The following is a 27,556-nucleotide window of genomic DNA, read 5'->3' as shown; positions in this document are numbered from 1 at the left end:
AGCAAAAACGGAGAAATGCGAGCAAATGTTTGCAGTGAAAAAACTTGTATTTTGTTTCCCTGCACAATCAGATGTCACAAGGACAGGTGGTACAGGTATATAAGAGGGAGCTGGTAAAAGGCAGAGGCTGGATGTAGAGAGAATAGTAGGAAGGTTAAAAGCAATCTTGACTCTCAGTTGTCGTACCCCTGCCCAAATTTTCCTCAGCGAGAAGAAGGACTGTCTCTAAGGCTAACATTCAGGGTCACCTCCTTCCCCAGACTTGCCCAGTCCCACCAGGGAGATGCTGCAGATTTCTGAGACACCTCCAAGTTGAGTGCAGGCATCTTCTAAAGGGGTTTTGAAGTTTTGTACTTCGAAAGCAAAGGTCACTGTGGGCTCAGTGGCCACAAATATTTATGACTCCAGGGGTAGCTGATGGGTATGGGTTCCATGGAATAAATGCAAATCCAGAAGGAACTGTCCTTGTCATGTTAATATGCCACACCAGAGGAAATCAGGACATCCTGTTACCACCAACCATTCCACCATGTAAGAGGTCGGTAAGCACGCACTTCATACTGAAGCATGCACTTCATACAGAATCAGCTGTTCATACAGAATCAGCTCCTGTTTTTGGAAGTACAGAGTTTTTCTCAACTATTCTGCTATTGTCTTTCTAGGGCAAAAAGAAACCAAAAAAAGAAAGGACTGTACCATCGGTGTCTGTCAAACTGCATCCCTCTGTTGGCTAGAATTACAAACCTGTACATGGCAGAAAAGCTAGCAAATCTGCTAAATAAAAAATTCTGCTTATTCCTTCTCAGAGCAGTAGAGGGAGAGATCAACCTAGAATTCATGATGGTCAGTCTTTCTTACACTTGATAAGTCTGCACAAATTCTTGCCATAAAACTCTGAGAGAGATATTCATGAACCCTCCACCAAGCACAAGAAAAAAGATTCTAGAAAGTAATTAAAAAATGAAGAGGCCAAGTGGAGATTGCTCTGAACTAGCTTGTGGGACCCAAGAGTTTAGTTTACCTTGTAAAAAAAATGCACTGTGAGAGGACTGACAATTAAACGACAGCACACCTCTAGGCAACTGCTCTGGAGACTCATCTTTCTGCTGTGTACAGCAGTGGAATAAACATGTTACCTCTTCTGAAACATAGGCTGCTGACCACTTGAAATATCAGAATGTGGGTCGTAATACTTGTTTCCCTCACACTTCACCAAATTAAAATGAAGGATAACAAAACACTAAAAATTGAGATTAATATGTCTCATATCTTTGGATAATATCTACCTACCAGACTGCTCAAGATGGTCAGGATCTGACACATTCCACCATGAAAACAAAGAAAAAAAATTCATTTGTGCACTTCCTGAGGTCTTTAAACAACAGGGCTCAAGAGTTTTGGCCAAGGGGACAGCAGAACATCACAAAATAAACCAAACCAAACCAAACAACAACAACAAAAAAACAGTAACAACAAAATGCAGTCCTTCATGTTTCTTTATCAAACTGGGAGGTGAAACAGACATTCACGGCAACAGACAGGCATTCAGCAGTTCCCTTTGCAAATGTTTTGGGGTTTATGTCCAGCTTTCAGCCCTGATCTAGGAAACCCTGTAAGTCACTTCAGTTAATGTCTTTTTCCAAAGAACTTCATTCATGGAGCCTTGTCAACATTTGCACTGCAGACCACTGGGGAAAGTGTTTAAGATATGCCCAAGAGATGCTAGTGTGTCACACTAGCAAAACACTAGTGGTAAAAAATTTCAGTGGGAATATTCTGCTTCCTCAAAACTAAATACATCCTCATAAAAACAATGACTGATACTAATGACCAATACTCTATTGTTCATGGCATCAAAACTCATCTTCCCTCTGACAGATTTAAAAGTATTTAAAAATTCACCCACTATTTGTTGAGGAAATTTCTAGTGAGGAAAGGTAAGTAAATTTCACAGCTGAATTTCTTGGTGTAAATGCTATTCACATCCTTCTCCATTGCCACTCCTCGGCTACCCCTTCCTAAAAGAGAAGTGTGTTTGACATAAATTTTAAAATAGCCTGGTGCAATGAACAATTCCATGGAAATTTCACACAGGTGATAATCTGCCTTTCCAGCAATGTGAAGAACCCTGGATTAGTAATTCCATTTGCCCATGTCATCATATATGGGCATGTGTATGAATGAGTGTCACTCATCTGAATGGCTTCACACAGTTACTGCCATTTTGCAGATCCTGGAAAAATTGACTCCTCCATAGACTGAGGTTGAAAGAACTTGGAAAGAAAACTGCAACAGTCTAAATACCAGGCAAAGGTGTGTCTTTTGGCAAGTGATGATTAAGACCACCAAGTTTTATTCTTCGTCAGATTAAGTAATTTGAGATTTTGTGTGTTAAAACAGGAAGGTTGCCTTCTTCTCCTTGGGCCTACTGAAGACTTCAGCACCAATGGACTCTCCATTATCCCTGCCCTTTTAATCATATAATTTCATGTTTATACATGATACAAATACTACCATCAGAATACAAATACATCATCACAAAGGCAAGAAGATAAATCAGATCTAAGCCAACCCTATTTCTGGGGAGTAGAAATACTCATGTGCTCTGCTTATTTTTAGCAAAAGATGGTGGGTAAATCTGAGCCAGCACGTTTTCATTCAATCTGTCCCCGGACACTAACAGATGGTGTTTCCTCGTGCCAACCACTAATGTACGGTACATTGGCACTCAGTGTCAGGACACAAAGCCCGCCAAGTCCCTGCTTAAATCTGCTGATGCCAGGAAGTTTGATAATAAAGAGCTAGTCCCACAGCTAGACACAGTCCCAGGTTTTTAATCTACCTCCAAAGCAGCACAGAAGCTGTACCTGTGCAATGGTGTCAGCTGCTCTGCACCTTGCAGAGAGAGAGTGAAGGAAGGTCCTGGACTGGGAAAAAGGGGTCTTGAGTCCAAGCAGGTATGTATCTAAAGATGAAGGGAGAACCATCTGCTTCAGAGTAATTAGCTGTGTGCTTAAATCTGGGCTTTTAGAAGCCTGACAACCAGGACCTTAATGCCCAAACAGTTGAATAAATGACAATTAATATAAATCATTCTGAATATAAATATGTGCATACATATGCACATATATTACCTGGCAGAATGATTTGACTGTTTAGCATTTCTCAGTGCCCCTTGAGCACTGAACATACTAAATTCAGCCTCACGGATCTACTTCCCATGGCTACTAATCCTAAATAATAAGGTCACCTGCAAAAGAAAATTCCACAGAACTCCTCTGAGGCACTCACTCTGTTTTACAGGTCCATTGTATTTATTCTTTGAATACAAGCATCCAAAATTCTTCAGCTGTAAAATTCTTGTTCCTTTCCACCAGGTGCCTCAGTGCCCAGGCTTCTTTCTTGGATTGCTCAAAGCTTGGTATCCACATCTTTTGGAGAGAAATCCAGCCAGGGTTTGATGATGAGAACCAGAATGCCTCTGGCTTGGGGCAGCTCAGATGATTAACCTGAGCCTCCCACCTCTGGGGCAGCCATCCCTGGCAATGAAGACAAATAAAAGGGGTTATTCAGGGACCCAGGCAAACAAAGAAAAGTGCTATGCCATTAGTAAACTGTCAAATCACGTCAGTTACACTTTTCTTCCTGCTGCAGGCTCTACCCATGTCCCTGTGGAAGGCCTCCCCCAAGTGTCTGGGACAAGATCAGTCATGCTGACAAGTCAAGCATCTGAGTCTCAGATAAGGTTTGGCTGCAAAGGAGCAGCATCAGCCCACACAAAAAGAAATTATAAGACAAGGAGTTATGTTTTCATCATTATAGTTTGTTTTCATCTTAAATATGCACACACTTACTGAGATTCTTTTTCTAAGGGGAAAAAAACCAAGCCATGAATCTGGCCAGGAGACTAAACTGGTCTTCATAATTTTACTGATTAGAGAGCCACAAAAGCATGGGGAAGGAATATCTGTATCTATCTATTATCTACCTTTCCATGGCTGCATTCCTAACTCAAAGAGAGAAATATATCCAGATTTGCACTGTACTCAAACAGAAAAATCTGGTTAAGTGTAATTCTTTCCAGTTTGTAACTCTCATCACTTCGGCTCACCTTAATAACTTCAAAAGTTTTCTCCATCTCCCTTCTACTGGCTGACCATTTAATGTATTCCTCAGATGGTGATCAGCTAAAGTACCGCATCTCACAAACACACAACCTGGCTTAGAAACTGTTTTTAAGTTTGTGTTTAGTCAGGAAATGTGCACACAGGCAATGGCATGTGAATGTACCCACACATACACAGAACCTGACAGGGATAGAGTGCTTAAGACAGATCAGCAGACAGGGATCTCTAGTTCAGCTCCCTCTTCCAAACAGATGTAACCATATTTAATTGCCTAGGGGAAAACTGAATTTAGTCTTAAAACACTTCCAAGGAGAGAGATCCCACAACCTTTCTGGGCAACCTCTCTCCAAATGTTCCAGGTCATCTGAAGAAGGTCAACATGTTAGGCTACTTTCTGTGACATGAAAAAAATCTCCTCCCTGAACAACTCAAGCCTTCAGCTGAAAATGACCAGCAGCTCAGTGGTCAATGTCTTGTGCTCACACACTGCACTTCAGCAGTGTGATAATAAAGAGCTAGCCAGGGAGGAACACATGTTCTCAACAACTGTTTACATGAGGATGCACAACCCAGTGGCACTGGAATACCGTGGCTGTCAGCTAGCTGGAAATCTGGTAACCAAAATTCCTGGAACAAACTTGATCCTAATGCCATTTTAAAGCCTCTCTGAGACACAAACACAAATTCACACATACCTTTTCTTTTCGTCTGATGTTCTCCCAGACTCTGTTACAAACCATGCACTCAAAGGTGTCAATGTAATTGTCCTGGGTGATATCTTGCACTCCCCACTTGCGTTCCTTCATTGTTCTAAGCAGCCTTGGGTTGGAAATGTCCCCTTTCAGTTTCCACTGTAAGTAGGACTCATATTCTTCATCATTTGTATCCAGTGTTTTGATATAGCGGGCAAGATCCCGAGGGTGTGAAAAACTGGATACCAGGATTGCGCTCTTGTTACTAGGAAGCCAGTCTACAATGCTGGGAGACCCAAAGTACACTGGCACTACTCCCAACTTCAGCGGCCGCCAGAGTTTTTCAGTGATGTAATCTTCACAGACAGCATTTTCAAAAGCAAGAACAAATTTGTACTGTGCCAGTATTTTTAAAAAGTTTCCATCATCCATGGCAGCTGGATTTCTGAGATGCTGAGGAAGATCTCTATTGTGCAAACATTCCCCGTAAGAGTCTACTTCAATGTGGCACATCAGCTCCCGCACATAGCTGTCCCGGTCAGAAGGGGGGTTGCAGTCAGACTGCACGTACACAAGCGGTGCAAGCCTTTTCCTCAGGCTGTTTTTCATCTGCAGGGGGATCATGAACCTCAATGACTTCAGGACCTCTACACCCTCAAGATACTGAGTGGTCAGTGGCAGGTGAGAGTGGCGGCTAAATGTTGCAGTGTGGTTGAATAAGGTGATGGCTGCTTCGTGGAAGAGTTTGTAGTTGTTTTTTGGTGACTCTTCATGGAAAAGGGCCCAGTCATGATATTCTTTACGAGGGAGAGGTAAACTGTCAATACTGAAGTCAGTACCTAGACAAAAGCAAACAGTGTTCATCCTGCTCTTCTCTATCATGCAACACTAACCACAATGACACAAAAGTCTAGTTTTAATTTAGTATCAGTGCTACAACCATCACATCTCTGGCACTATAAGGCAGTTATTTCAAAGAATGCAATTAAGGCAAAGGCACAAGAGCATAATGACAGATAAAACGTAATTTCATAGCAGAAGAACCTAGAGAAGTGGGATCGGTAGTTAATATTAAATGGTTTCTTTTCATGTCACATTAGTTTAAAGGCCTCTCATTTCAAAGGTTCACTAGGAATTTCATATTTTAATGCACTGAAATGAGACTAGTAAGATGTTTAATAATCCCCTGGCTCTCTAAACAGGGGAACAGATGGCATTTCCTCTGTGATGTGAGGAAAATAGTTACCACTCAATTTAGTTCTAGTAATAAAACAACTAAATGGATGATGCTGAAAACCTGGACAGGATTAAGGAGCAAAAATAATTACTTCAAGTTTTTAAAAGACATCGTACTGTAGAGACTTAGGAAGCCAACTATTAACGTTTCAAAGAAAAAATTAAGAGGTGATGTATCACAGCTGCCTACCAAATACATAAAGAAGAAGCTTCTGGCAGAAGACAGCTCCTCAAAGTAATGCCAATAGTAGAAGAAGAATACTGTCTAAACTCTAAAAACAGTCAACTGCACAAACTGGGAAAACTGTGGTCAAAGCCTTAGGACAAACCAAGATGACTTTTCTCAAAGGATGGTCTGTACAAAACTAAGTTGAAAGTACCAGTTCATTAAGGCACTGCTTGCTCTCCCTTCATAACTACTGCACTACACTCTTACGACCAGCCTTACTGCAGATTAAATGCAAACTTGCCCCATTTCTGTCAAGATACTTCCTCACCATCCTGTTTTCTACTTAAGAAAAGGCACTGAACACACAAAACTTTTAGTTAATATTGTCAAGCAAGAGAGGTTCAAAAACTGAAACTAACACTGAAGAGCTAGTTTAGAAAATAACACAAATTCTTATATTCAGATAAACTACCATCTGTGGCAGCTCAACCTTTGTGTAGCAAACTCCATGGATGATTGCATCTAGGACTATTGGGAATATAAGATCTTAAACAAGTTGTGTTCAGACCATCTAAGGGGATTGGCCAGTAAGCAGCAGATTCCGTGGAGGCAGGGTAATGCTTTCTCCATGCCAGCTTCCTCGTTTATCATAAGACAGAGATGCACAGTCACAAGAAGCAGGGTCAAACAGCGGCCATATCTCTACAGTGGGCTATGGACCACAAACAACAGCAAAGCACCTCAACTCTCACCAGGAACTCTCCACCAGAAGACTGCACATGCCTTGTACTGTTGCATCAGACACAAAAAATTCCCACCCTGGGAAGGGATCTCGATGTTCCCATGCCGATTTAAATGTATATAACCCAGCATACTCTTTGTTTTGCAGGCCCCTACCCTCAATGAATGAAGACTGCAATCACCATTCCTATCATGGACATGAAAATTGCAATGATTAAGAAACATCACTAGATCCATCAGAGGTGGCCTTTTTCCTCTTTACTATGTGCTTCCTTCCTTTTATCCCTTCCTCCTCTTTTTCTCTTTCTTTTCCTTACACATTTTCTTCATGAGATTTTTACACTTTTATAGGAAAGAATCAGAAGAGCCACATACCTCCTTTCCACTGCAATTAAATTGTTTTGAAATAAACCTGGCTGATATATACACACCAGCCACCCAGAGTGGTTTCATTCTAATTCACCCAAGGAATCTATTAAAAGGAACCTCAGTTACCATCCCTCAGAGGTGGCTCATAACACCATCTCACTCACACTTGTAACTTTTCACTCTCCATTCTACCCTTGACCTCAAACCACTGATAGCAAAAAGAAGGGGGTGCTAGCAAGTCTTACACAGAATATTGATCTAAAAGTGAAGATATAAAGAAGATTTTAAAAAATGCCCAGTGGTCCTTGCAGCTATACGAGCCTGCCAAAATGACTCCAAAGACGACCTTATAAAACTAAAATGAGACTTCATTACTGCAGCAGAGAGAGAAGTTAGCTGTCAGTAATATAAAAATCTCCTACAGAGCAAGATCTTTCAGGAGCATCAGGTGGGGATGTTTAAGGCCATTAAACATCGACTTCTGTCTTCTTCTCAGGTCCTCAGCACTAAAAGGATGAAAGAGTATGCCACTCAAGGAAAAATGCTATTTGCTTCTTCTGTTTTTGATGTGTTACCTAGGTTTTTATGTGTTGTGACAGAAGAAGGTGGCAAAAACTGAAAGTTAATCAAATTCTCATGGAGAAATTCATAAAGTCTGTCTGGCTTTGAAAACACTGTTTTAGGTAATGCCAAGAGAAGTAACAGTGCATACCTACCATAACAAAATGCTGTGGATTGAAATCACAGCACTGTAGCCTGTCTCTTACATGGGTGCTCCCTCTTTCAGGTAGTATTACAGGGAAAGGGGGGGGCGGGGGAAACACAGGCAAGAATAGAGAATGACAAAAAGGCAACATGTAAAACTTACCAAACTAGGGGACAGTTAAGTTGGGCAAAGAGAAACATAAAGAAAAATGCACTATAAAATCACAGAATCTCAGAATCATTTATGTTGCAAAAGACCTCCAAGATTGTCAAGTCCAACCTTTGACCAACCACCACATTGTCAACTGGACCATGGCACTTAATTCCATGACCAGTTGTTTCCTGAGCAACCCCAGGGATGGTGACTCCACTATCATCCTGGGCAATTCATTCCAATGTTTAACAACCTTTTCCATGAAAAAATTTCTGCTGATGTGCAACTGGAATGTCCCCTTGGTTCAGCTTGAGGCTGTGTCCTCTCATCTCGTCACTGGGTGCCTGGGAGAGGAGGCCAACCCTCACCTGGCACCCTCACCAGCCTCTTGTCAGGGAGTTGTCAAGTGATAAGGTTACCCCTGTGCCTCCTTTTCTCCAGGCTGAACAACCCCAGCTCCCTCAGCCATCCTCATTGGACTTCTTCTCCAGACCCTTCCCCAGCTTTGATGCCCTTCTCTGGGCATGCTCCAGCACCTCAATGTCTGTCTTGAAATAAGGGGGTCAAAACTGGACACAGTACAGATCAGAGCACATCAGAACGACTGAATTTAATACAACACTTAATCAATCTCAGTCCAACAAGAAGACAAAAAGGATTAAAGGGAAGATAACATCAGCATGGCCCCTACTCCATGAGATGAAGAAAATAAGGAAGCATATGATGGAATAGAAAAAAGCACCACAAGACTAGAATTGTGAGCAATTTCACTTCCTAACTATTAATTTGGAAATCTTAGATATGCAGAAGAGAAATATATATGCTGTTAGAAGTTATGCATTTTAGAAGACATCTTCCATTCAGAAGTCAAACTCCAAGAACTCAGTGCTCCAATACAGAAAAGCTGGACATCATTCTCTCACAGGAACAACACCCCTGAGGCCCTGACAGTTCCAGCTCATGCTGACTCAGTCACATTGGCAGCTCACACTAAATACTACATTCTATGAATTACATGACACTGAAAATGTGGAGTTGGAAATCTCTCCCAAAAGCAGAGACAAAGTCTAGCAAGGGGATGCCACATTTAATTTCAAAACAAAAGACAGCGACACTTGACAAAGTTATCACCTACACTGAGGGCCAGGCCAGAACAGTGAGCTGGGACAAGCTGCAGAAAAATTGGTGTTCCTAACAAAGTAGTTGTGCTGGGAAACATCTACATCCTGTATTTTTGCACAGTACTTTTCTTAATCTTTGGATCATTCCTCTCTTGACTAGCTTACTGATCAAGTACTGGGGAAATTAATGCATTTTCTTTAGAAGGTGAAACTGTGCTCTGATCCAGCCTTAGCATGGAAATACAAGTATTCCAGTTTTAACTCAGCAGGCTCTTTAAAGGGAAAATCTGTAAAAGTAAAATATACCTTTTTGCAGACTCACAGCTCACTGCACCATGGCAGGGGGGAGAGAGGGAGAGAAAGAAAAACTCTGTTTTGTCATTGTGAGATCATTTACTGTGGTTCAAAAATAAGTAACAATTTTGCATATTTTGACATTTGTCTTTACAAAGTTCACAGCCAGCATCACTATAAAAATTAAAAAAAAAAAGCTACAGGGAGTGTCTTATGCCCAGCATAAATTGTCTTTTAAAAATGTCAGAGTAAACTATGTCCAGAAGCCTGCTAAAAATGAAGAGTAACAATCCTTCTATTACTGAAAAAGACAAATGAAACTACTACCAGAGACCAAAATCACCAGACTTTACAGCTTTCCTGTGATGCAATACAGCTTTCTTTGTCTTTAATTGGGTCAGCTTCTAATTCCTTTGCTGTTATTCCTTTGCTTTCATGATTAACCACCATATTATCTGACAAAGCTGACCTACTTGGAGATCTAAAAAGATCAGTGATCAAGATCAGTGAGAAGTTTTTGTTTCACTGCTAACAACAAATCTTAAGGCCCTTCTTCCCTATATTTCCAGTTTACCTGTATTCAGATTGAGCAACTGAGATTCATTATCCAGATTTATTTTATTTCCAGACAAAATAGCTGAACATACCAGTCAGAGAAAAGCATTTGAATTTATTTTTCCACCTAAAACTTAGGTTTTCTTTGAAAAACAACTGGATGGGGGAAAAGAACAAAAGTTTAAGGACTACTTTTAAATGATGCATCTTTCATGCTCTTTAGACTCACTTTACAGTGTATACAATGGGAAGTCCCTGGCAGAGCCAGAGCAGCTCAGAAGGCTGCACTAACTAATGCTCCCTGTATGGAATCCATAGGTTTCTTTCACTACATTCCATTTAGAGTCTGCTAGTAATTTCTCGCCACATGAGGCAGGGGAGTTGCACTGTTACCAGGGAATGCGTTTTTAGACAAAAGACTTGCACAAGTGCAACAAAGGCCTTGCAGAGCCCTGCTAGAGGTGACAAGCCAAAAGACTGGAAAAAGTTGGCTTGATCTCAGACTGTCCTTAAATGCTTTGGCAATGACATGAAATTGTCTTTTCTTCCATGAACAGAGAGTACATGTGATTGGAAAGTATCATGAGACAAGGCATCAGTAATACTAGAGATGTACATGGTCACTTTTCAGAGTACTTTTACAGAGCACTTGTAATGGTATCCAGCACCAGGCAAAGTTTAACACAATGAGCTGCATAAATTTCCTGTTATAAATCATTGCCACCTAGAATATTTAATCCCTATGGGGAAAGAACTAAGTAGGAGGAAAAGCTACTTCTTTAAAAACAAATAGATTCTTACCATAGAACAGAAATGCTCTTGTCATCTGATTGTGCTGGTAGGTCTTGTTTATAGTAAAGAAGCAAACATCCTCTCCACACTGACTGAATCTCCCTGTCTCCCCAGTCAGGGGAGACCACCAGAGCAGGACAGGATAGTGTTTTACATCGAACTTTGTCTTGAAGCTGCTGTGAAGTTCCTGCTTTTTAAACTGAAAAGCATGTCTCTCCCCAGGCTTTAACAGGCTGCTGTGTAAACTGGAGATTACTGACACCTTATTCTCTGAATTGCCCAGTTCGGTGATAACCTTCAGGGAAAGAAACATACATATCACAACACGTCACTGTCATTAGCCAGGACATCTCCTTGTAAACCAGCATTTAAGTATCAAGCACTAAGTCAGTATGTTAAGTTTCTGTCAGTCAAATTGGATGCATTTCACTGATTGCAGGCATCAGGTCATCTTATGTCAGAACAGCAAAAGCTTTAATTTGAAATTGTAAGGAGAAGGCAGGAAATACAATTTCTGTACTGAAATATGGCCACACCATGCGTGACTTACCAACACAACTTCCACTTTCTCCCTGGTAAATGCATAGGGCAGAAAACAGCCCTTCAGTAGCCAGCTTTCTTCTGAAAATTAGCTGTTAAAAAACCCATTAGGTTTTCCATGGGTCCAGCCTTGTCCCCCAGCCTAACAAGTTCAAACACGTGCAAAGGGGAGGCAACACTGGATAGAGGGAAGACAACATAGCATGGAATGTTGCAGCATTGTTGAGAAACTCCTCCAGGAGCTAAGGACATACAAGAAAGGTATTCTCTGGATTATGTCACTTCCAGAGTCAGCTATCACCACAAGGCCAATGCTGCTAACAGAGTAATTCCTGTTGAAGCACAGACTAGTATGGAAAATGTCTGTCATCTGACAGAATTGTGTCCTGCTTTGACAGCAATCTCATACATACCCCACCCCCTTGCCCCTGTACCTGGAGTGTCAGCACAAGGAAAAATGCAGCTGCAAAGCAGAAGCAAGATGCCCAAAGTATCTTCCTCCTCATTCTAATCATCCTGCACTACCAGGCTTGCCAGAGCAGTTACATCTAGGCATTAGGAAGGTCTGCTCGTCCAAAGTCTTCACTCTTTGCTGCAGGGCTTTCCCACTTTATCCTTATTGCTCTCCATGGTGACTGCTGCTGAAAAAGAGTAGAGCATCAACACAGACAGCTCCTTCAAAGCTCAGTGGTTAGTTCCATGTCTACCCATAGCCTTCTGTAGGTGCCAGAGCCACATTTTCAGCCAGGTATCCAGAAAGCAGCCTGCACATGACAGCACTCTTGCACACAAAGCCCCAGGCACTTACTCTCCCTGTAGACATCCTGGATATCCTCTCATCCTTGTAGTCAGCCTAAGGAATGCTGATGGCACTGGCTCAGCATAGTGTGAGGGCCACTGCTTTCATGAGTTTCAGATATCAAGCTGCGCTGCTTTTTAGCAGTCTCACAAGTAGGGAAGCAAAAAAAGGTTTTCCTTCCCTAGGCAATCTCTGAAAATGCTCCTGGAAAAGCACACAACTACCTGGCCTTGGACTTACTACATTTCAGTCTTCTGCAACTTCTCTTCACAAACATAAAGAAAGCTCCTGGAATATGCTCTAAGTAATAGAGAAAGTAACCACACAATACACACACAAACTCTGTCCACACTTAAACCTAGCTACATTTAAAAAGCTTCCCTTTCTGAGTAATCTGCACCTGTGGTGGTCTGCCTCTCTTCAAATAACTCTCCCTTTCCCAACGCTTTTTTTGGCCTTCAGAGAACTCCACTGTTTTCTTGCATGATGGATGTTTCTGAACAAAAATCTCAACTCTTGGCAACAGGAGAAGTTCCAGCCACATCTTGAAAAATAGAAATAAAAGATGGTAGAAAGATAGGACTGTAGCACTCCAAACAGAGATGTAAAGTTTGAAAACGTGGGTGTTCTGAAAACTCAGAGATATCACAAATTTATGCTGGTTTCCTGCCAGCTTTCCCCCCATCTTAATCCCAATCACAAAGTTCTAAAGCCCTGACAAAGAGGGATGGGTCCCAAACCTACTGCCTGCTGTAGTACTATCATGGTGGTGCTGACAGCTAGAGGATAAAAATTTTTCTTTTTCTGCTCCCACTGACACAGGAGTTCATCCCTTTTCTCAAACATCAGAAAGGCCTCTTTTAGCAAAAGCTGACATGAAACCCTGCTGTGCAATTCTGCTCTGCACAGGCCAGGTGCTTTTGAAGGTCTGTGTGGGCGTGAAAGTGCATGGCTGCCAGTGAAGTGCTTCTCAGATCAGGCAGGATTTTCCATAAAGCCTCTGCACCTTCTGTGCCTCCTGCTGTACAGCCAAAAAGCGGCACCAGGAGGGGAAGGGGATGAATTCTACCCATTGCACACCTGGAGCTGGACAGTATTTTTAACACCATATATCTTACCAGGCCAGTACATAGCAAAAAGCAAGATTCTGATCATCCACTGAATACCACCCTAACCCCCGCCATGGTAAAAGAGTAGCAGGAATTGTCACATTTTCAGGTTCTAGAGGGGGAACTGACCACAGCATGGGTGTACTCCACCTATGAACCCGGGAACCAACCCATTAACCCAGGGAAACCACTGAGCCATGGCTTCATTTTTGCATCTGCAGTGCCCAGCATGCAATACTTCTGCCCAGCACTGCGGCGCGTACTTGGACTGAGCCAGACAAGTCTCTACCCCGTCCCAGCGCCACTGGCAAGGAGATGATCTTGCACGTTTTCCCACCTCTGTCAGGCTGAGCGGAGGCCCTGAAGACTTGAGGGAAAAGCATAAATCACCACCCCATGCTGCCCTGCGGGAGAAGCAGCTCCCTGAAAATCCTTCCAAACTTCCTGCCAAGCTCTCCCCGCCGCCTCTCCTTCCAGCTCTGTGTCGCCGCAATTCTATGGGCTTAGCACCCCAGCCGGGAGTTTTCCTGCTCTCCGAAATGCTGCCCCTTCCGTTCCCAAGGCTCTGCGCATCCCGCAGCCCCCCCGGCCCTGCTCCCGCCGTGGGTCGGGCATTCTCCGGCCGGGGCCCGCCGCCGTACTCACCCCGAGAAACTCGCTCCCGCCTCACCGCCGCCGTCCCCCTGTGGCCGGGTCTGAGGGGGTTTGGGGTGTTTTGCTGCTTTTTTTTAACTTTCAGCTAGTGCGCCCACTTGGAGCGCGGAGGGGCGGCGGGCGCGGGGCGGGGGCGGCGCGGTGCGCGCCTCCCTCCGCCCAGCCGCGGGGGCGGGGAAGGGGTCGGCTCTGCCCCGGGTCCCCGAGGCCTGCACAGCCAACGCGGAAGACTAATTGCCGTGACATCGCCATCACTCCCACCCCACCCGACTGGTCTTCTGCAAAGCCTCACTGCAAGTCCTCATCCAGTTCCCAAAAATAAATCCGCCCCTGACACTGATTCCTATAGCTGTTTGCATAATAGCGCGCTTTGCGGTTTTGTGGGGTTTTTTTTACAACAGTGATGGTGCCATTCTGACGGAGACTTTACACTGACTGCATGAGGCCAGCCGGCAGTCAGAAAGAGAAATGCGTCACGGCAGCTGGGAAGCCCCGAGGAGCTGGGAGAGGCGGCCCGCCGAGGGGAGCATCCCTGGTCCCTCTGGCGCGGAGCTGCGGCAGGCGTTCCGCAGCTGAGACCCTGCCTTGCTTCCAGCCTTGCCGAGGCATCCCTGCCGGGCCGTGTGTACCGACCAGAGAACGGTCCTGTCTGCCTGCTCGGCGCTTCCTGAAGCTGGGAAACACTTTGTGCACCTCCTACTCTGTGTAGATGTTTACTCCAAAAGCCTGGTTCTGTAAGGTCGGCTCAGTACTTGCTCACCAGATACAGACTTAGGAACCACCCATTCTTGTATATTTGTATATTACATACACATCTGTACTAACACAGAAATACCTGATAACTATGCGCTTCTCCATAGGTACTTATATTCATACAGAAACACTTGAAAGTGAGGTATCTGCTGTTTCTAACCCAGACGTGGCAGGCAGGGGTTGTTGCAAGGGGCTGATTAGCTGAGGGAGTGGTGGGAAACAGAATTCCAGAGGAGGCAGAGGGTACACCTGCACTTCAACTGAAATGCATGACTGATAAAAACTACAGAAATGTTATGCACACAGCTCATCTCCTTACTCTGGGTGTGTAATGCTGGCAACCTTCCTGAGAGGATCAGAAGGGCACCCAGCAGGCAACCTGAATCCAGCTCTCTGCAGCAGTGTATATGAGACCCTAGCCATGCTGGCTCTGCTCCCTTTCCACGACACTTATTCTTGCCAGTAGCCCATTTGGAGCAACACCCACCTCTTACTGCACATACTGCACCAGAGAGCTCCGATTTCTCTCTGAACTACCATTCTCCTCCTAAGATGAAAACTAGCAACTGACACTACAATGCTAGGACATATAGATTTACTTATACTCCAGTCTCTGTTTAGTGATTAATCCCAGCTCTTGTCCTATTTGTTGCTTCCTCCCAAAAGGTTTTAGCTGTTAGTGTCATATTTTTAAGTAGAAGCGTTCAGGCTGGGTTTTAATATTATCTTTGAAGTTGAATATTACCTTGTAGTCTTTACAGATATTCAACCTGAACATTAATGATCTCAACTCACTTTTAATCATGAGCGATGCAGCAATCTCCAAGTATTATTTTTCAAAGCAGATTCATTCAAAAGCAGAATCCTGCTTTTGCAGGCCTAATTCAGAGTGTGTGAGGACTGAGGTTAGCATGGCACAATGAGTGTGTAGCTCAGTAAATTAAATTGAGTGGTTGGAAATGGATCAGAGTCCTGGTATGTTTTCTGGAAGGACTTCTGTGATCCCACTGCATTTCAATCTAGTCCATAATCTTAAACTTAGTTATATTCCTGGCTTTCACATTTCCTCAGCTGGCAGACTCCTAAACTGCTCTCACAAGGACAAAACTTAATTGTAAAATGCTTCAGCTTCCTTCAAGAGGCTTGAGTTTTCTCACTTACTGTCTCTCAAACCTTTTGAAGCAATCCACAGACACAATAACCCATACTTTCAGACTGAAAATACAGAACTGAGTCCTGAGGACAGTCCTGAGGGATAGCTGTATGATCTGCTGTCCTTCCCATGCCATATGCAAGCTGTTCTTGGACCAGCTCAATCCAGTGGCTAGCATCAGAGAGAATCACTTTTGTTTCTTGTCCTGTTATGCCACACTGAGGAAATAAGCTCTTATTGCAGGATCTGGTTTGTCTGTAATCCATGTTAAATAGCTGGTAAACATGATGCCAGCATAAGCAATGGCAAGGCCAAACCTTCACATAGGAATTCTGTTTGATAATTACAAAAAACCACAATTGTTGCTCAAATAGCAGAGCTAACAAATCAGATTTCTTAAATATCTGCATGTCATGGTGTCCCCTGTCCATGGAGAGCTGTTGGTGTGTAACAAACTTGCAATGTTACTTGTCTTTCCATGGGTCAGGAACAACAGCTTTTCTTTCTGCTCTGTCTCTTGCAAACAGGATTTACTGCATTTGAGGTTTCTCTCATTCATATGTACAAATTTCCTCTGATCTGTTTTTAATACACTTCGTTTCTTCTTATGCCTGTCTTTGTTCTTCCTCTCTTTTTTTTTTATTATTATTCTGCACTTTATAACATTTTTCTTTCTCTTAGGTCCTGCTGGGTATCCTCTCTGTCTCTAGATATGCCCATTCCATTTCTCTTGTATTCATAGTCCTGTTATTCAAAGTAGGCTTTCAGTAGATTTCTCTGGTTTTTGTCCTCCATTACATTAGTATAGTCTATATTACTGCAACACCCAGAAGCAGCATCCACATTATGCACTCCAAAAAGTCACTGTATGAACATCCTGGCAGGAACAAATTAAGTCCTCAGAATAAAACAGGGCAGAAGAAAAGGCAGGGAGACAAGGAAAGCACAGAATTCAAGCAACTTCCCAAAGGAGACAAAGCTGCTCACTGACACAAGAACCACCTGTGGGCCTGATTCTTCCTTGTCCTGGATCTTGTGTCTCAATTTGCAGCTGTGCATTTATACTCCCTCATTGTCACTGTGGCACCATTCTTTCCATAAAAATCACTGTAAAACTCATGAAGCACACAGCAGCTCAAAATTAAAGACTTTAACCATTTCCACCACACATGGAATGATTTCCCACTTCCCTGAGAATACAAGTACAGAAGTAGATGTAGGCACAGCCCTTGCTACTGCACATGCTCTGCCTCTCTTTACTTCTCTCCATGCTAATGCATCTCAAAATGCCCCAAATTACAAACCCCTACACTGCATCAGCTGCTCTCTCTAATGACTGTCTTCAGCTACTTTGTTCTGCTGACCAAGAGCACATCAGGGGATCACAGAATCATTTAGGCTGGAAAATACCTCTGAGATCATCCATCTTGTCAGCTAGACCATGGCCCAGTCTACCCTGGCTCGTCTGTACCAATGTCTAATCACCTTTTCTGGGAAGGAATTCTTCCTATGTCCACCCTGAACCTCTCCTGGTGCAGTATGAGACTGTGTCCTGTCACTGCCTGGGAGAAAAGGCCGGTTCCCACCTGGATACAGCCTCCTTCCAGGTAGTTGAAGAGTGATAAGGTCACCCCTGAGCCTCCTTTTCTCCAGCTAAACACTCCCAGCTCCTGCTGGCTCTGCTGCCTTCTCCAATTTCTCCACTAGTTAAAGGTGGCTGTTTCAAAACCTTCTCCAGTTTCACCTTTTGCAGTGGCCAAATTCCTCTGCCTTGTCCTGTGAGATTGTCTGAGCCTAAGATGGCGCCAGGCGTCGTTTTCCCTCCCCTGAGTGAACTAACTTTGCCTGAGGAAGCCCAGCGAGCACTTCCCTGGCGGAGGGAGGGAAGACGGGAAGGAAGGCAGGCAGGCAGGCAGGCGGGCGGGCGCCTTCCCGGGACGCGCCACACGCGCCCTCCGCGCCAGGGGGGGGCGCTGTCGAGCCGCGCCGCCGCTCCGCCCCCGCCTTTGTGGTGCAGCCGGGTCCCGGAAGCGGCCGCGGGGTGATGGCGGCGGACGGGAGGGCGGCGGTGGTGGAGCTGCAGCCGCAGCCGGAGGGGGACGTGGAGGGCAGCAGTAGCGAGCCGGAGGGTGGCTTCGGGCAGCTGCTGGAGGAGGAGGAGGACGGGGAAGATGCTGGCTACGTGCTGTACAGGTACGGCTGCGGCGGGGCGGGGCCGGGCCGAACCGGACCCTCGCGTTGCGGCAGGGCACGGGCTGCGGGGCGCGGAGTGGCGGAGTGGCGGAGCTGGGGCCGGAGGAGTGGGGAGCTTCCGGGAGGGGCAGGGACACCTTTCGCTATCTCGGGTTATTCAGGGCTTTATCCAACATGGCTTTGAACACCAGTGTATGCACCGCCAGAGCTGGTGCATACACTGCTTGTCTGGGCAGCCTAGTCCAGTGTCTCACCACCTTTACAGTCAAAGAATTTCTTCCCAATGTCTAACTTAAATTTTTCCTCTCTCAGTTTGTACCCATTACTCCTTGTCCCATCATGACAGTTTCTGACGGAAAATCCCTCTTCCAGCTTCCCTGTAGATACTTGAAGGCTGCTCTGAGGTCTTCACATGGCCTTCTCTTCTCTAGGCTGCACAGCCCAGCTTTTTCAATTTCTAAGGGTGGTCCAGTCCTCTTTTCAGCATCGTGGCCCTGCTCTGATTCAATGTCCTTCTTATGCTGGAGACACTTTTATGTATTTATATGCTGGTCTGTGTAACAGACAGTAGTAATGCAGCTAATATAGTAGGGACTGATCAGAGCGAGGATGTGGTACTGGAGACAGGTTCATGCATGTCGTGGTTTGAGTAGCATTTTGCATTTTTTAGAATTATTGAAAACACAAAAACATGTATTTACAGGGACAGGAAGGAATGGGCTGATATTGAACCTGTTCCTCAAAATGATGGGCCAAATCCTGTTGTTCAGATCATCTACAGTGAAAAATGTAAGTCTTAAATATATTCTGCCCTTAACCATTGTTGAAACTGGACTTCATGTTTTGGATAACATTTTCTATAGTGATACTGTGAAGAAATGAATTCATTGTGCTATGGTGCTTGTGTGTGGCATTTCCACCAAGCATCTTTGAAGCTGAATCTTCACCTGAGGTGTTAATAGCCAAGGTTCTCTTCAGAATCCTATGGCTTAAGAGGTAATACAGCAGACAGTGTGGTTCATGTCACAAGGCATTTCCAGCCCACAAGTGGAAGCAAAACATGAAGTTATTGCAGCTGGTAAAGTAGTGTAAGTAAGCAGCACAGAACTTTTATGATTGTTTTGACTATTTTTCTGATGGTGCGTTTCTAACATAACTGTGCACCTTTGTGGTGTGCTAATATCCTGCACAGGTTTCAGTGGAAAATGCTTTCAGTTTGATAGGTATGATTTGTTTTACAGAAGTGTATTTAGAGCACAGAAAATAGGAAGCAATTTCAAAGGATTATTAACCTTACCCCCTATTCAGGCCATTGGCTAAGATGCTATTCTCTATTTAGTCCGAGATGTCTATGATTACTTCCGGGCTGTTCTGCAGCGGGATGAGAGAAGTGAAAGAGCTTTCAAGTTAACAGCAGATGCCATTGAGTTAAATGCTGCAAACTACACAGTATGGTATGTAGTAATCTTGGGATTATTTCTGTGGTCATTGAACTGGCTACCTTTCAAGTCTTTAATGTTTTGTTTATTGAATTAGGGCATGCCTAGTTGAATTTACACAGAGGAGTAGCTTTCGAGTGAGCTTCCAAAGAACGCCTTTGTTCAGTATTTCCCATGCCTCATTTTGAATCAGTGGTTTTCATTCATTTGGCTCTAAGAATATTATCAGTCAAGGTCAGGGTTAGCCTCAAAAAGGACTTTGCTGTTTAAAATTTGATTACTTACCTGATAAGGTGTCCATGGCAAAATGCTCAAGGTGCCCTCAGTTGACTTTGAGAAGAGGCATAAAAACATAATGGCAAATAATTTATGTACTTACTACTAATAATAAACTACTAATACTTAGTGCATTTTAAAAGATCTGTCAAGTTAGGTAATAAATAAACAGTGAATTTCTGATATTCAGAGTAGGGCCTTTTACTTACAAGCTAACAAGTACCTCTTGTACATCTTCATTCCACTAATTTCCGTAAAATCACAACGTTTGTATTGTTTCAAGCACAGAAGTCTTAGTTTCTGTGACAGAAAACTGTCATGGGTACAGGTTAACTTGAACATGATTGCTATAATCTTAGATAATATACTGTTGCAACCAGTCATATTCTAGTTCTCTTCTGTTCAATAATTGAATGCCCTTTAACAGAACTAGATGTGTGGTTAAGGATTTTGCATTAGTTTTAGCTTTTTTCACTGTTTTTAGCTCAATATCATTTACAAGAACTGTGAACAAAGGTGATTCCATGTACTCTTCTGTGAATTTTAGAAAAGTCCTTTTGCAGTGTTCCTATGCTTGACTTTATACAGGCATTTCCGGAGAGTCCTCCTGCAGTCTTTGGGAAAGGATCTCCATGAGGAGCTTAAGTACATTACAGCTATCATTGAAGATCAGCCAAAGAACTACCAAGTCTGGTAAAATCATGCTTTCTTTTCTGTTCTTAATGTTTTTGCAGATAATATTTGTTTTGTAAATGGTCCAGTTGGGGTGAAGGAGTTACATGGAGTTGCATCATGTCAAAGCTCCTTTCAGATATTTGTTCTGAGCATACAATTATGATATGCTAAGCAGGTGTTGTTTTCTTGTTAATTTCAATTTGTAGACTGCCAAAATAAGTCTGACAGGTAAAAAAAAAAAAAAAAAAAAAAAAAAAAAAAAAAAAAAAAAAAAAAAAAAAAAAAAAAAAAAAAAAAAAAAAAAAAAAAAAACTTGTGAAGAGGCAACCGAGAAGACACATAGAAATTAGTATTTTTTTCTTTTATTGTGTTTTGGAGTTTGCCTGCCTGTTGTTGGGTTTTTTCCAAAATTAATGAGAACAGGCAAAAGAGCAGTATTGTTATTGCTAGAGAAATTATGCAGCAGTAGAAAGCTTTACTCTGCTGAAGACTTTGACCATGAGTATGGAATTATGTCATTTCACACTCATAGTCAAAGTGAACATTACTTGTCTAAAATGAGATGATTGGCCATTGTGTATGTGTGGTTAGAATTTTTTATAATATAAATATGCATCATGCATTTCTCAGAGCCAAGTGAAATGTTCTGGTATGCTTAATTTGAAGTATTTAACTAGTGGGGTTTTTCCTAAGTGGTGCACTAGCTATAAGCTGCTGTTGTATAGAACACACACTCACGAAAAAAATTTAGAGTTTGTTCCTCTCGTCATTAGGCATCACAGACGGGTGCTGGTTGAGTGGCTGCAGGATCCATCCCGAGAGCTTGAGTTCATAGCTGACATTCTTAACCAAGATGCCAAAAATTACCATGCCTGGCAACACAGACAATGGGTTATTCAGGTATTGTATCTGCAGAACTCTCGATTCTTTAAATAACCTGCATTTTAAATGTGTGGCAGAGGTTAGCTATAAACTTGCCTTTTAGGAAATGAGTTCAAAGAATTGCATTGTTGTCTACTTATTATTGTGTGTGTGAATTTAATGATGAGCTAATACCACTGTGTACCACTGAGTAGTGTAGCATGTTCCTAGTTCACCTGTACTCTTTTTTTAAACTTTCTGTTGATTTCTTCAGAAAAGGCTCTATGTGATGTTCAGGCAAATTAAGAACAAAAATGTATTTTAAAAAAATAAAAACTTTTGATTGTGATACTCTCTCTTCCTTCCCTTTCTGTAGGAGTTCAAATTATGGGACAATGAACTGGACTACGTGGACCAGCTTTTGAGAGAAGATGTGAGAAACAACTCTGTTTGGAACCAACGGCATTTTGTCATTTTCAACACCACTGGCTATGATGACCCAGCAGTCCTAGACAGAGAAGTCCGGTTAGTAATGCTATTCAGGCTCATATTAAACAGTCTCCATTACATGAAAGCAAAGGAATACTTTCACAGTCCCCATGGGCTTTGTTCCCTGATTTTTATTCACTTCTGGGACTAACATTCACGGTTAGCAGATCAAGTGTCAGACTGAAGCAAGCTTTGCTTATCCCGGACAAGCTGCTGTCATGATTTGGTTTTCCTGGCCTGCTGTTTATAGTTCAAACAAAACTTTAGGGTTTATGGTGAACTAGTTACAGTAGGACAACCAACAGAATATCTGTGACCCTGCTGTGCTGTTCATTAGTATTCTACTCCTAGAAAGTTTGGAAAGAGGCACTCTTCAGCTCCGGTGCCTGGAGCACCCCTGCCCTTTTCCTTCTTCCCTGACCTTAGTGTCTGCAGCAAATAAAACAGTGCAACCACCTTTGCTTTTTCTCTTAAATATGTTACCACAGAGGTGTTACCATAATTTCTAATAGGCCCAGCCTTGGCCAATGGCATATCCATCCTTGGAGCCAGCAGGGACTGGTTCTGATGGACATGGAAGAAGCTTCTAGCAGCTTCTCACAGAAGCCACCCCTGTAGCCACCCTCTGCTACCAAAAACCAGGCCATGCAAACCCAATACAGTGACATGGACTGTAGGAAGAGGAGTTAGTTACCTTTTGTGAGGAATTTGATGCTGCTGGAAAAAGAAAGCTTTTTAGGAGTGTGTGGTTGGCACAAAGAAAACTGCCTCTGTGAGATGGCTAGTTTCCCGGAAAGAGTTTTGTGCTCGCTGTTTCTAGGTTAGGTTGCAAGTTTGTAACTGAAGACAAATTGGGTTTCTAGACATATTTTACTACCCATGGTGGTAAGAGAAGCCTCTTCATACGTTTTTCACATCTCAGACTGCTGATTAGGGTTGATGGTTATAAGATACTTGTCAAAAGTGAAGAAGCAATTAAGGTACTGCGATTTTTTTATAGAGTTATTTTTCAGAAGAAAGACTGAACTCTAAATCCTTTGGTACATTATTCATAGAGGATCCCAGGCTTCACCATCTTTCATGGTTGTCTTTGCAACCTTCTAGAAGTTTTACTTCTCTTCCAGTTTATAACCTTCCTGTAGATCAGTGAATCCGAACCATTTCCATGACTTAGACTTTGATATCTTCAACTTTTTATCTCCAGGGTTTAGATTGGACATTCTCTCTTGATCTTTTCAAAATAATTGGGTGCCATCTTAAGAACCAGACTGGCTAAGATTAAGATTTCCCAGATATCATTATAGAGCTGCTAGTTGGTTTATAAACTTGTTCTTTGTCACAGTGACTGGAGAATTTTTAAAAACAGTTACAGTTGTGGGTATTTTTTTAGTACTCTTGATCTGTCAGATACACCACTATCTGCAGCTTCTGAAAATCATCAGAATGCCTGGTTATGCTGGGAGAAGCCAGAAGATAGATCTGCTTTGTGTAGATGAAATGTGGCTTTGTGGCTGTATCGGAGGTGCCTTTTGTTGCTTTGCTTTTACAGCCGTTGCCTCCCTGTTGCTTTCACAGAAATGCTGCAGAAGGCTGTGTGAGCTGTCTCAAGCTCTGCCTTTCTGTGGGTTTGCTTGAGTGCAGCCTGATGAAAAAAAGTTACGCAAATAGGTACCAAACATACCACTTGTAGTCGTATTACAGAGCTCAGTTACTCCGGCCATTTTCAACCCCTTGCCATTTCTGAGCGTCAAGATATAAGTTACTCCTTTAGCATACCAGGAGAGTGTATTATGTTGTTTTCTCAGTGTTTTTGCTAATAATTGTGAGAAATGGTCCATTATTATAAATTCCAGCAAATTGAACACTTAAGTCTTAAGACATAGTGTCTGCCTCTTTGAGACTCCTGATTATTATTTTGTGAGTGATTTTTGATCTATCCAGGTGAGATGATCTGCAAAAAGAGTGACGCATAGGCTAGAGATATGCATTTGGAAGCTTCTGAGCACATTCAGGTAATTTCTAACTGCATTGATATCAGTTGCATTCATGACCTGTTATTTTTTCTTTCAGGTACACTCTTGAGATGATCACGGCAGTGCCACATAATGAGAGTGCTTGGAACTACTTAAAAGGGTGAGGTGTATTTCTCCATGAGCAAAGAATCTGTGGAAGGTGTCTGATGCCTACTTCTTAATTAAAAAGAACTTTTTTCTTTTTGTCCTAGTGTAGTGTGCTTAAGCAGGCAGGCAAATGCTGTCACAAAGGTTTATAATATTCTAACCTAATTTCTCTGTAACTTTTCACTAAGCTTCTGGCCCTATAGTTCTTGTGGCAACACTACAAGTACTTCTCATGCTTTTAAAAACTTGACCTGTAATGTTACTGTGTTAAAAAGCATAGATAGGAAATAACTAACATGCTTTCAGTCTAATTCCTGTTCAGTTGAACAAAAACTATACCAGCTTAGTACGACATTAGGTTATACTGGTGCTGCATGCTGCTTACTTTCTGACTGACTTGTATTTGCGGCCTGATTTCAAACCTAATCTCCAAGTAAAGGAATCATAACAGAAATGCAATTATTCACACCAGATTTTCCATCATTATGTGTCAAGCCTATTAACCTCTCTTCTAGGATTCTACAGGATCGTGGTCTTTCTAAATATCCAAATCTGCTGGAGGAACTGTTGAATTTACAGCCCAGTCACAGTTCACCCTATCTGATTGCCTTTCTTGTGGACATATATGAAGATATGCTAGAAAACCAGTGTGACAACAAGGAAGAAACACTCAACAAGGCATTGGAGGTACATTTTGAAAGCTTGGTTTTTCTTCTCAGGGATGCTGCCTATTCCTGTCTGGTTTTATAGCTTGAGAAAATGAGATTGATTTTCCTAAACAGAACAGGTTAGTTGTTAATCATGAGAAGTCTATGAAGAGTTTAACACAAAAGCCAGACAGTCACAAGGATCTCATGAATTTAAATATAAATAATAACTAGCCAGTTATTAAATTATTCTTAAATTTTCTTCATGTGGTGATGAAGGAAGGTCTCTAATACTACAAGCAGAAGAAATAAGATGCTTGAACAATTGAGGAGTTTTGAATGTTTACTTTCTAGCATTAACTCACTCTCTTCTCTGTAGGTTAATGAATTTTTCTCTGAATATCCATGTCCTAACAACCTCACCTGAGCTCCCTTGGCCCTTTTTAGCTCTTTCTAAGAAAGCTGACAGAATTAGCTTATGGCCAGCAGGCACTGGTGTATTAGTAAGAAATGTCAGGCACCGCTTCCTACAGAGCATAAATTACTTCTGGCAATGTTGTGTATCTCCCTGAGTTTCATACTTGGCTATTCCTTGGTGCAGTTTGTAGTGTAGTTTTTACGAGAACACTTTCCATTCACTGTGGGACTGACTGGAACTTGATGTTATTAGATCTGCAGTTTCGTTTGGAGTCTTTGTGTTCCAACATTGTTCTTTCTCAGCACTTTTCTACTGTTGTGTTCCAGGACCAGATTGTAAACAAGTGCAATTGGCCCCTTTATACTATTTCACTGATTTTGACTTCTCTATTTAGACATCAAAGCTCTTAATTTATTAACTCCATTTCACTAAGGCAATGTCATCTGCATAATAAAAGGGAATTTACTAAAACATTTGTAGTGTTCAGACTGTGTAAAATTTACACAGCTTGTCCTGCAAGTAGTATTGATTTCTACTGTGATGCTTACCCAGATCAAAATTTTAAAAAAACCCCAAACATGTAGAAGTATCTTCACCAACTCTTAATGCTGCATGAAAGAGGGTTACTGACTTGCATGGAGAACCGTTTTAGGACAGTCTGCTGAGGAAAAAACTAGAAATAAAAGATCTCCCGTCAGTCCATCAGGTGTATTGAAGATTCAAGAGCAGGATGATTTTCCAGTGTTTGGTATTAAGTGGTTTATGGCCTGTTGGATGACTAAAAGATGTTTGAGGTTCTCAGGAAGTATAGTGTGCTTTACTACAGGGTGCATTAGGCTGGCATGGATGATGAGTGGTAAGCATGGAAATGAGTCAAAGGGAACTCCTACAACTGAAATGGGCCTGGAGGGATTTTTGTGCAGTGTCTGATTGTTTGGCTACCACCTGGGGTTTTCATCAGTTTGATGTGTCATTAAACAGTTACAAATCCCATGAATAAAACAAATGTTGCAGAAGAACATATTTCTAACACTATCTGAAATACATGTTGTATGCATTTCATAATTAAGGATTCTCTAAGCTTTTTGGTTTAATACTCCAGTCTCTTGTTTTTCTTTCATAGTTGTGTGAAATTCTGGCTAAAGAAAAAGACACCATCCGAAAAGAGTACTGGAGATACATTGGAAGGTCCCTTAAGAGCAAGCACAGTTCAGGCACTGAACAGAGCAGCACACTGACGGATAAAGAGCAGTAACCGAAGATGAAAGAAAACAGTGTTAAGCTCTCTACCTGTTCTAAAGCTGTACTAAGTAGGGTCATCAATAAGTTCAAAGTCCATTTTTAAGTATTGCAATGGAAGAGGAGTGCAGACTGCTGTATAGTCCTGAGTTGCTGCTGCTACTGCTGATGGCTCTAGCTGCAGTCAAGAAATGTATTAAGGCTTAATTATTGAAATGTACCAGGTAAAGGTTTTAGTTCCTAACTAAAAATACATAAATGTATACCTATTACATTGACAGTGCTCAGTTAATGGTTGGACTTGATCTTAGAGGTTTTTCCCAACAAAAGTTACTCTACAACTCTGTGAAGCACTAAAACCCTGTCTCATGTCGTGGCTTACCCACTTGCGGTTCCTAACACTGTCTCATGAGTTTGCTGCAGTAGTGACTGCAGGAAACTTAACTATAGGGGATATAGAGTAACCTGATTAGTGTGAGTAGGCACTGCAGCTGTCGCCTTACGCAGGAGCAGCTGTGTAACACTGTCAGCCTATGCTGTTGTATGCAACTAACACCAAGTGTAATTTTGTAATAAAATAGATAACTTAGAGCATTTGTCTGATTTTTTTAATGTGTTTCTTTTGGTCCTTGTGCATAGTTTGTTTTTTTTTTCAGATGCTAATAGAGGTAAAATATCCCCTTGTATAAGTATTGGATTCAATTGCATTGAGATGTCTTCTGCACTGGAGTATTCTTCTCTCAGAAACTTTCAGTACACCTGATATATTCAGTTGAGCCCTGAATTCTTCCCTGCACAGATAGGAAAAATGCTTTGGGGATCCTGGGGAAGGTGTATACCTGCACCAGAAAAATGCATTTACCCTGTTTTCAGCAAATGGTTATTGTAAACTCTGTTCTTACGGATTGTTTGTCTGATATGAAATATTTTATTGGAAGCTATCATAGAGGGGAGAAACAAATGCTGATGTTTATTCCATAATATGCAGTCTTTCTGACACTAAACATTAAAAGGCGTTAACTGTGATTAAACAATAGCGGAGATTATTTTTTAACACTTGAAATTCTTTAATTCAATGCACTCTTGAAATTCAAAACAACTCACAGGGAGTGGAATTGATATACAAAAGCTATGTAATTTTGTAGTGGTTTTGCTGCTTTCTCAGCAGTAGAGAAAACATTTTTCTGTTTTCTCAAATGAACATTCAAAACAGACATGGACTTCAAACTTTTGGAG

At 42.2% G+C, this 27,556-nt stretch overlaps 2 protein-coding genes across 4 annotated transcripts; one reads left to right on the top strand and one right to left on the bottom strand.

Moving 5' to 3' along the window:
* Positions 1-1,478: 1,478 nt before the first annotated feature.
* Positions 1,479-14,199, bottom strand: FUT10 (fucosyltransferase 10). 3 transcript variants are annotated; one of them, XM_050987247.1, is made up of 5 exons: positions 14,049-14,199; positions 11,930-12,136; positions 10,965-11,250; positions 4,823-5,658; positions 1,479-3,539 (listed from the first exon to the last, which is right to left on the bottom strand). In XM_050987247.1, the coding sequence occupies exons 2-5, from the start codon at positions 12,008-12,010 to the stop codon at positions 3,315-3,317; spliced, it is 1,428 nt and encodes a 475-aa protein (XP_050843204.1). In that variant the 5' UTR covers positions 12,011-12,136; positions 14,049-14,199; the 3' UTR covers positions 1,479-3,314. The 3 variants fall into 3 exon arrangements, with proteins under 3 accessions (XP_050843204.1, XP_050843203.1, XP_030093282.1); XM_050987246.1 differs by having other exon boundaries at positions 11,930-12,133; XM_030237422.2 differs by lacking the exon at positions 14,049-14,199 and adding an exon at positions 13,741-13,908 and having other exon boundaries at positions 11,930-12,133.
* On the top strand, positions 13,943-26,911 carry FNTA (farnesyltransferase, CAAX box, alpha). Its single transcript, XM_050987361.1, has 10 exons — positions 13,943-14,096; positions 17,814-18,156; positions 18,860-18,945; positions 19,496-19,610; positions 20,460-20,564; positions 21,320-21,446; positions 21,784-21,932; positions 23,967-24,029; positions 24,532-24,703; positions 26,205-26,911. The coding sequence occupies exons 1-10, from the start codon at positions 13,943-13,945 to the stop codon at positions 26,334-26,336; spliced, it is 1,446 nt and encodes a 481-aa protein (XP_050843318.1). The 3' UTR covers positions 26,337-26,911.
* The last annotated feature ends 645 nt before the right edge of the window (positions 26,912-27,556 follow it).

The sequence above is a fragment of the Serinus canaria genome, chromosome Z (genome assembly GCF_022539315.1).
Source record: "Serinus canaria isolate serCan28SL12 chromosome Z, serCan2020, whole genome shotgun sequence".
In the NCBI taxonomy this organism is placed as follows: domain Eukaryota; kingdom Metazoa; phylum Chordata; class Aves; order Passeriformes; family Fringillidae; genus Serinus; species Serinus canaria.
The sequence above is the reverse complement of the archived record's forward strand: the minus strand, read 5'-3'. Positions and strand labels throughout refer to the sequence as shown.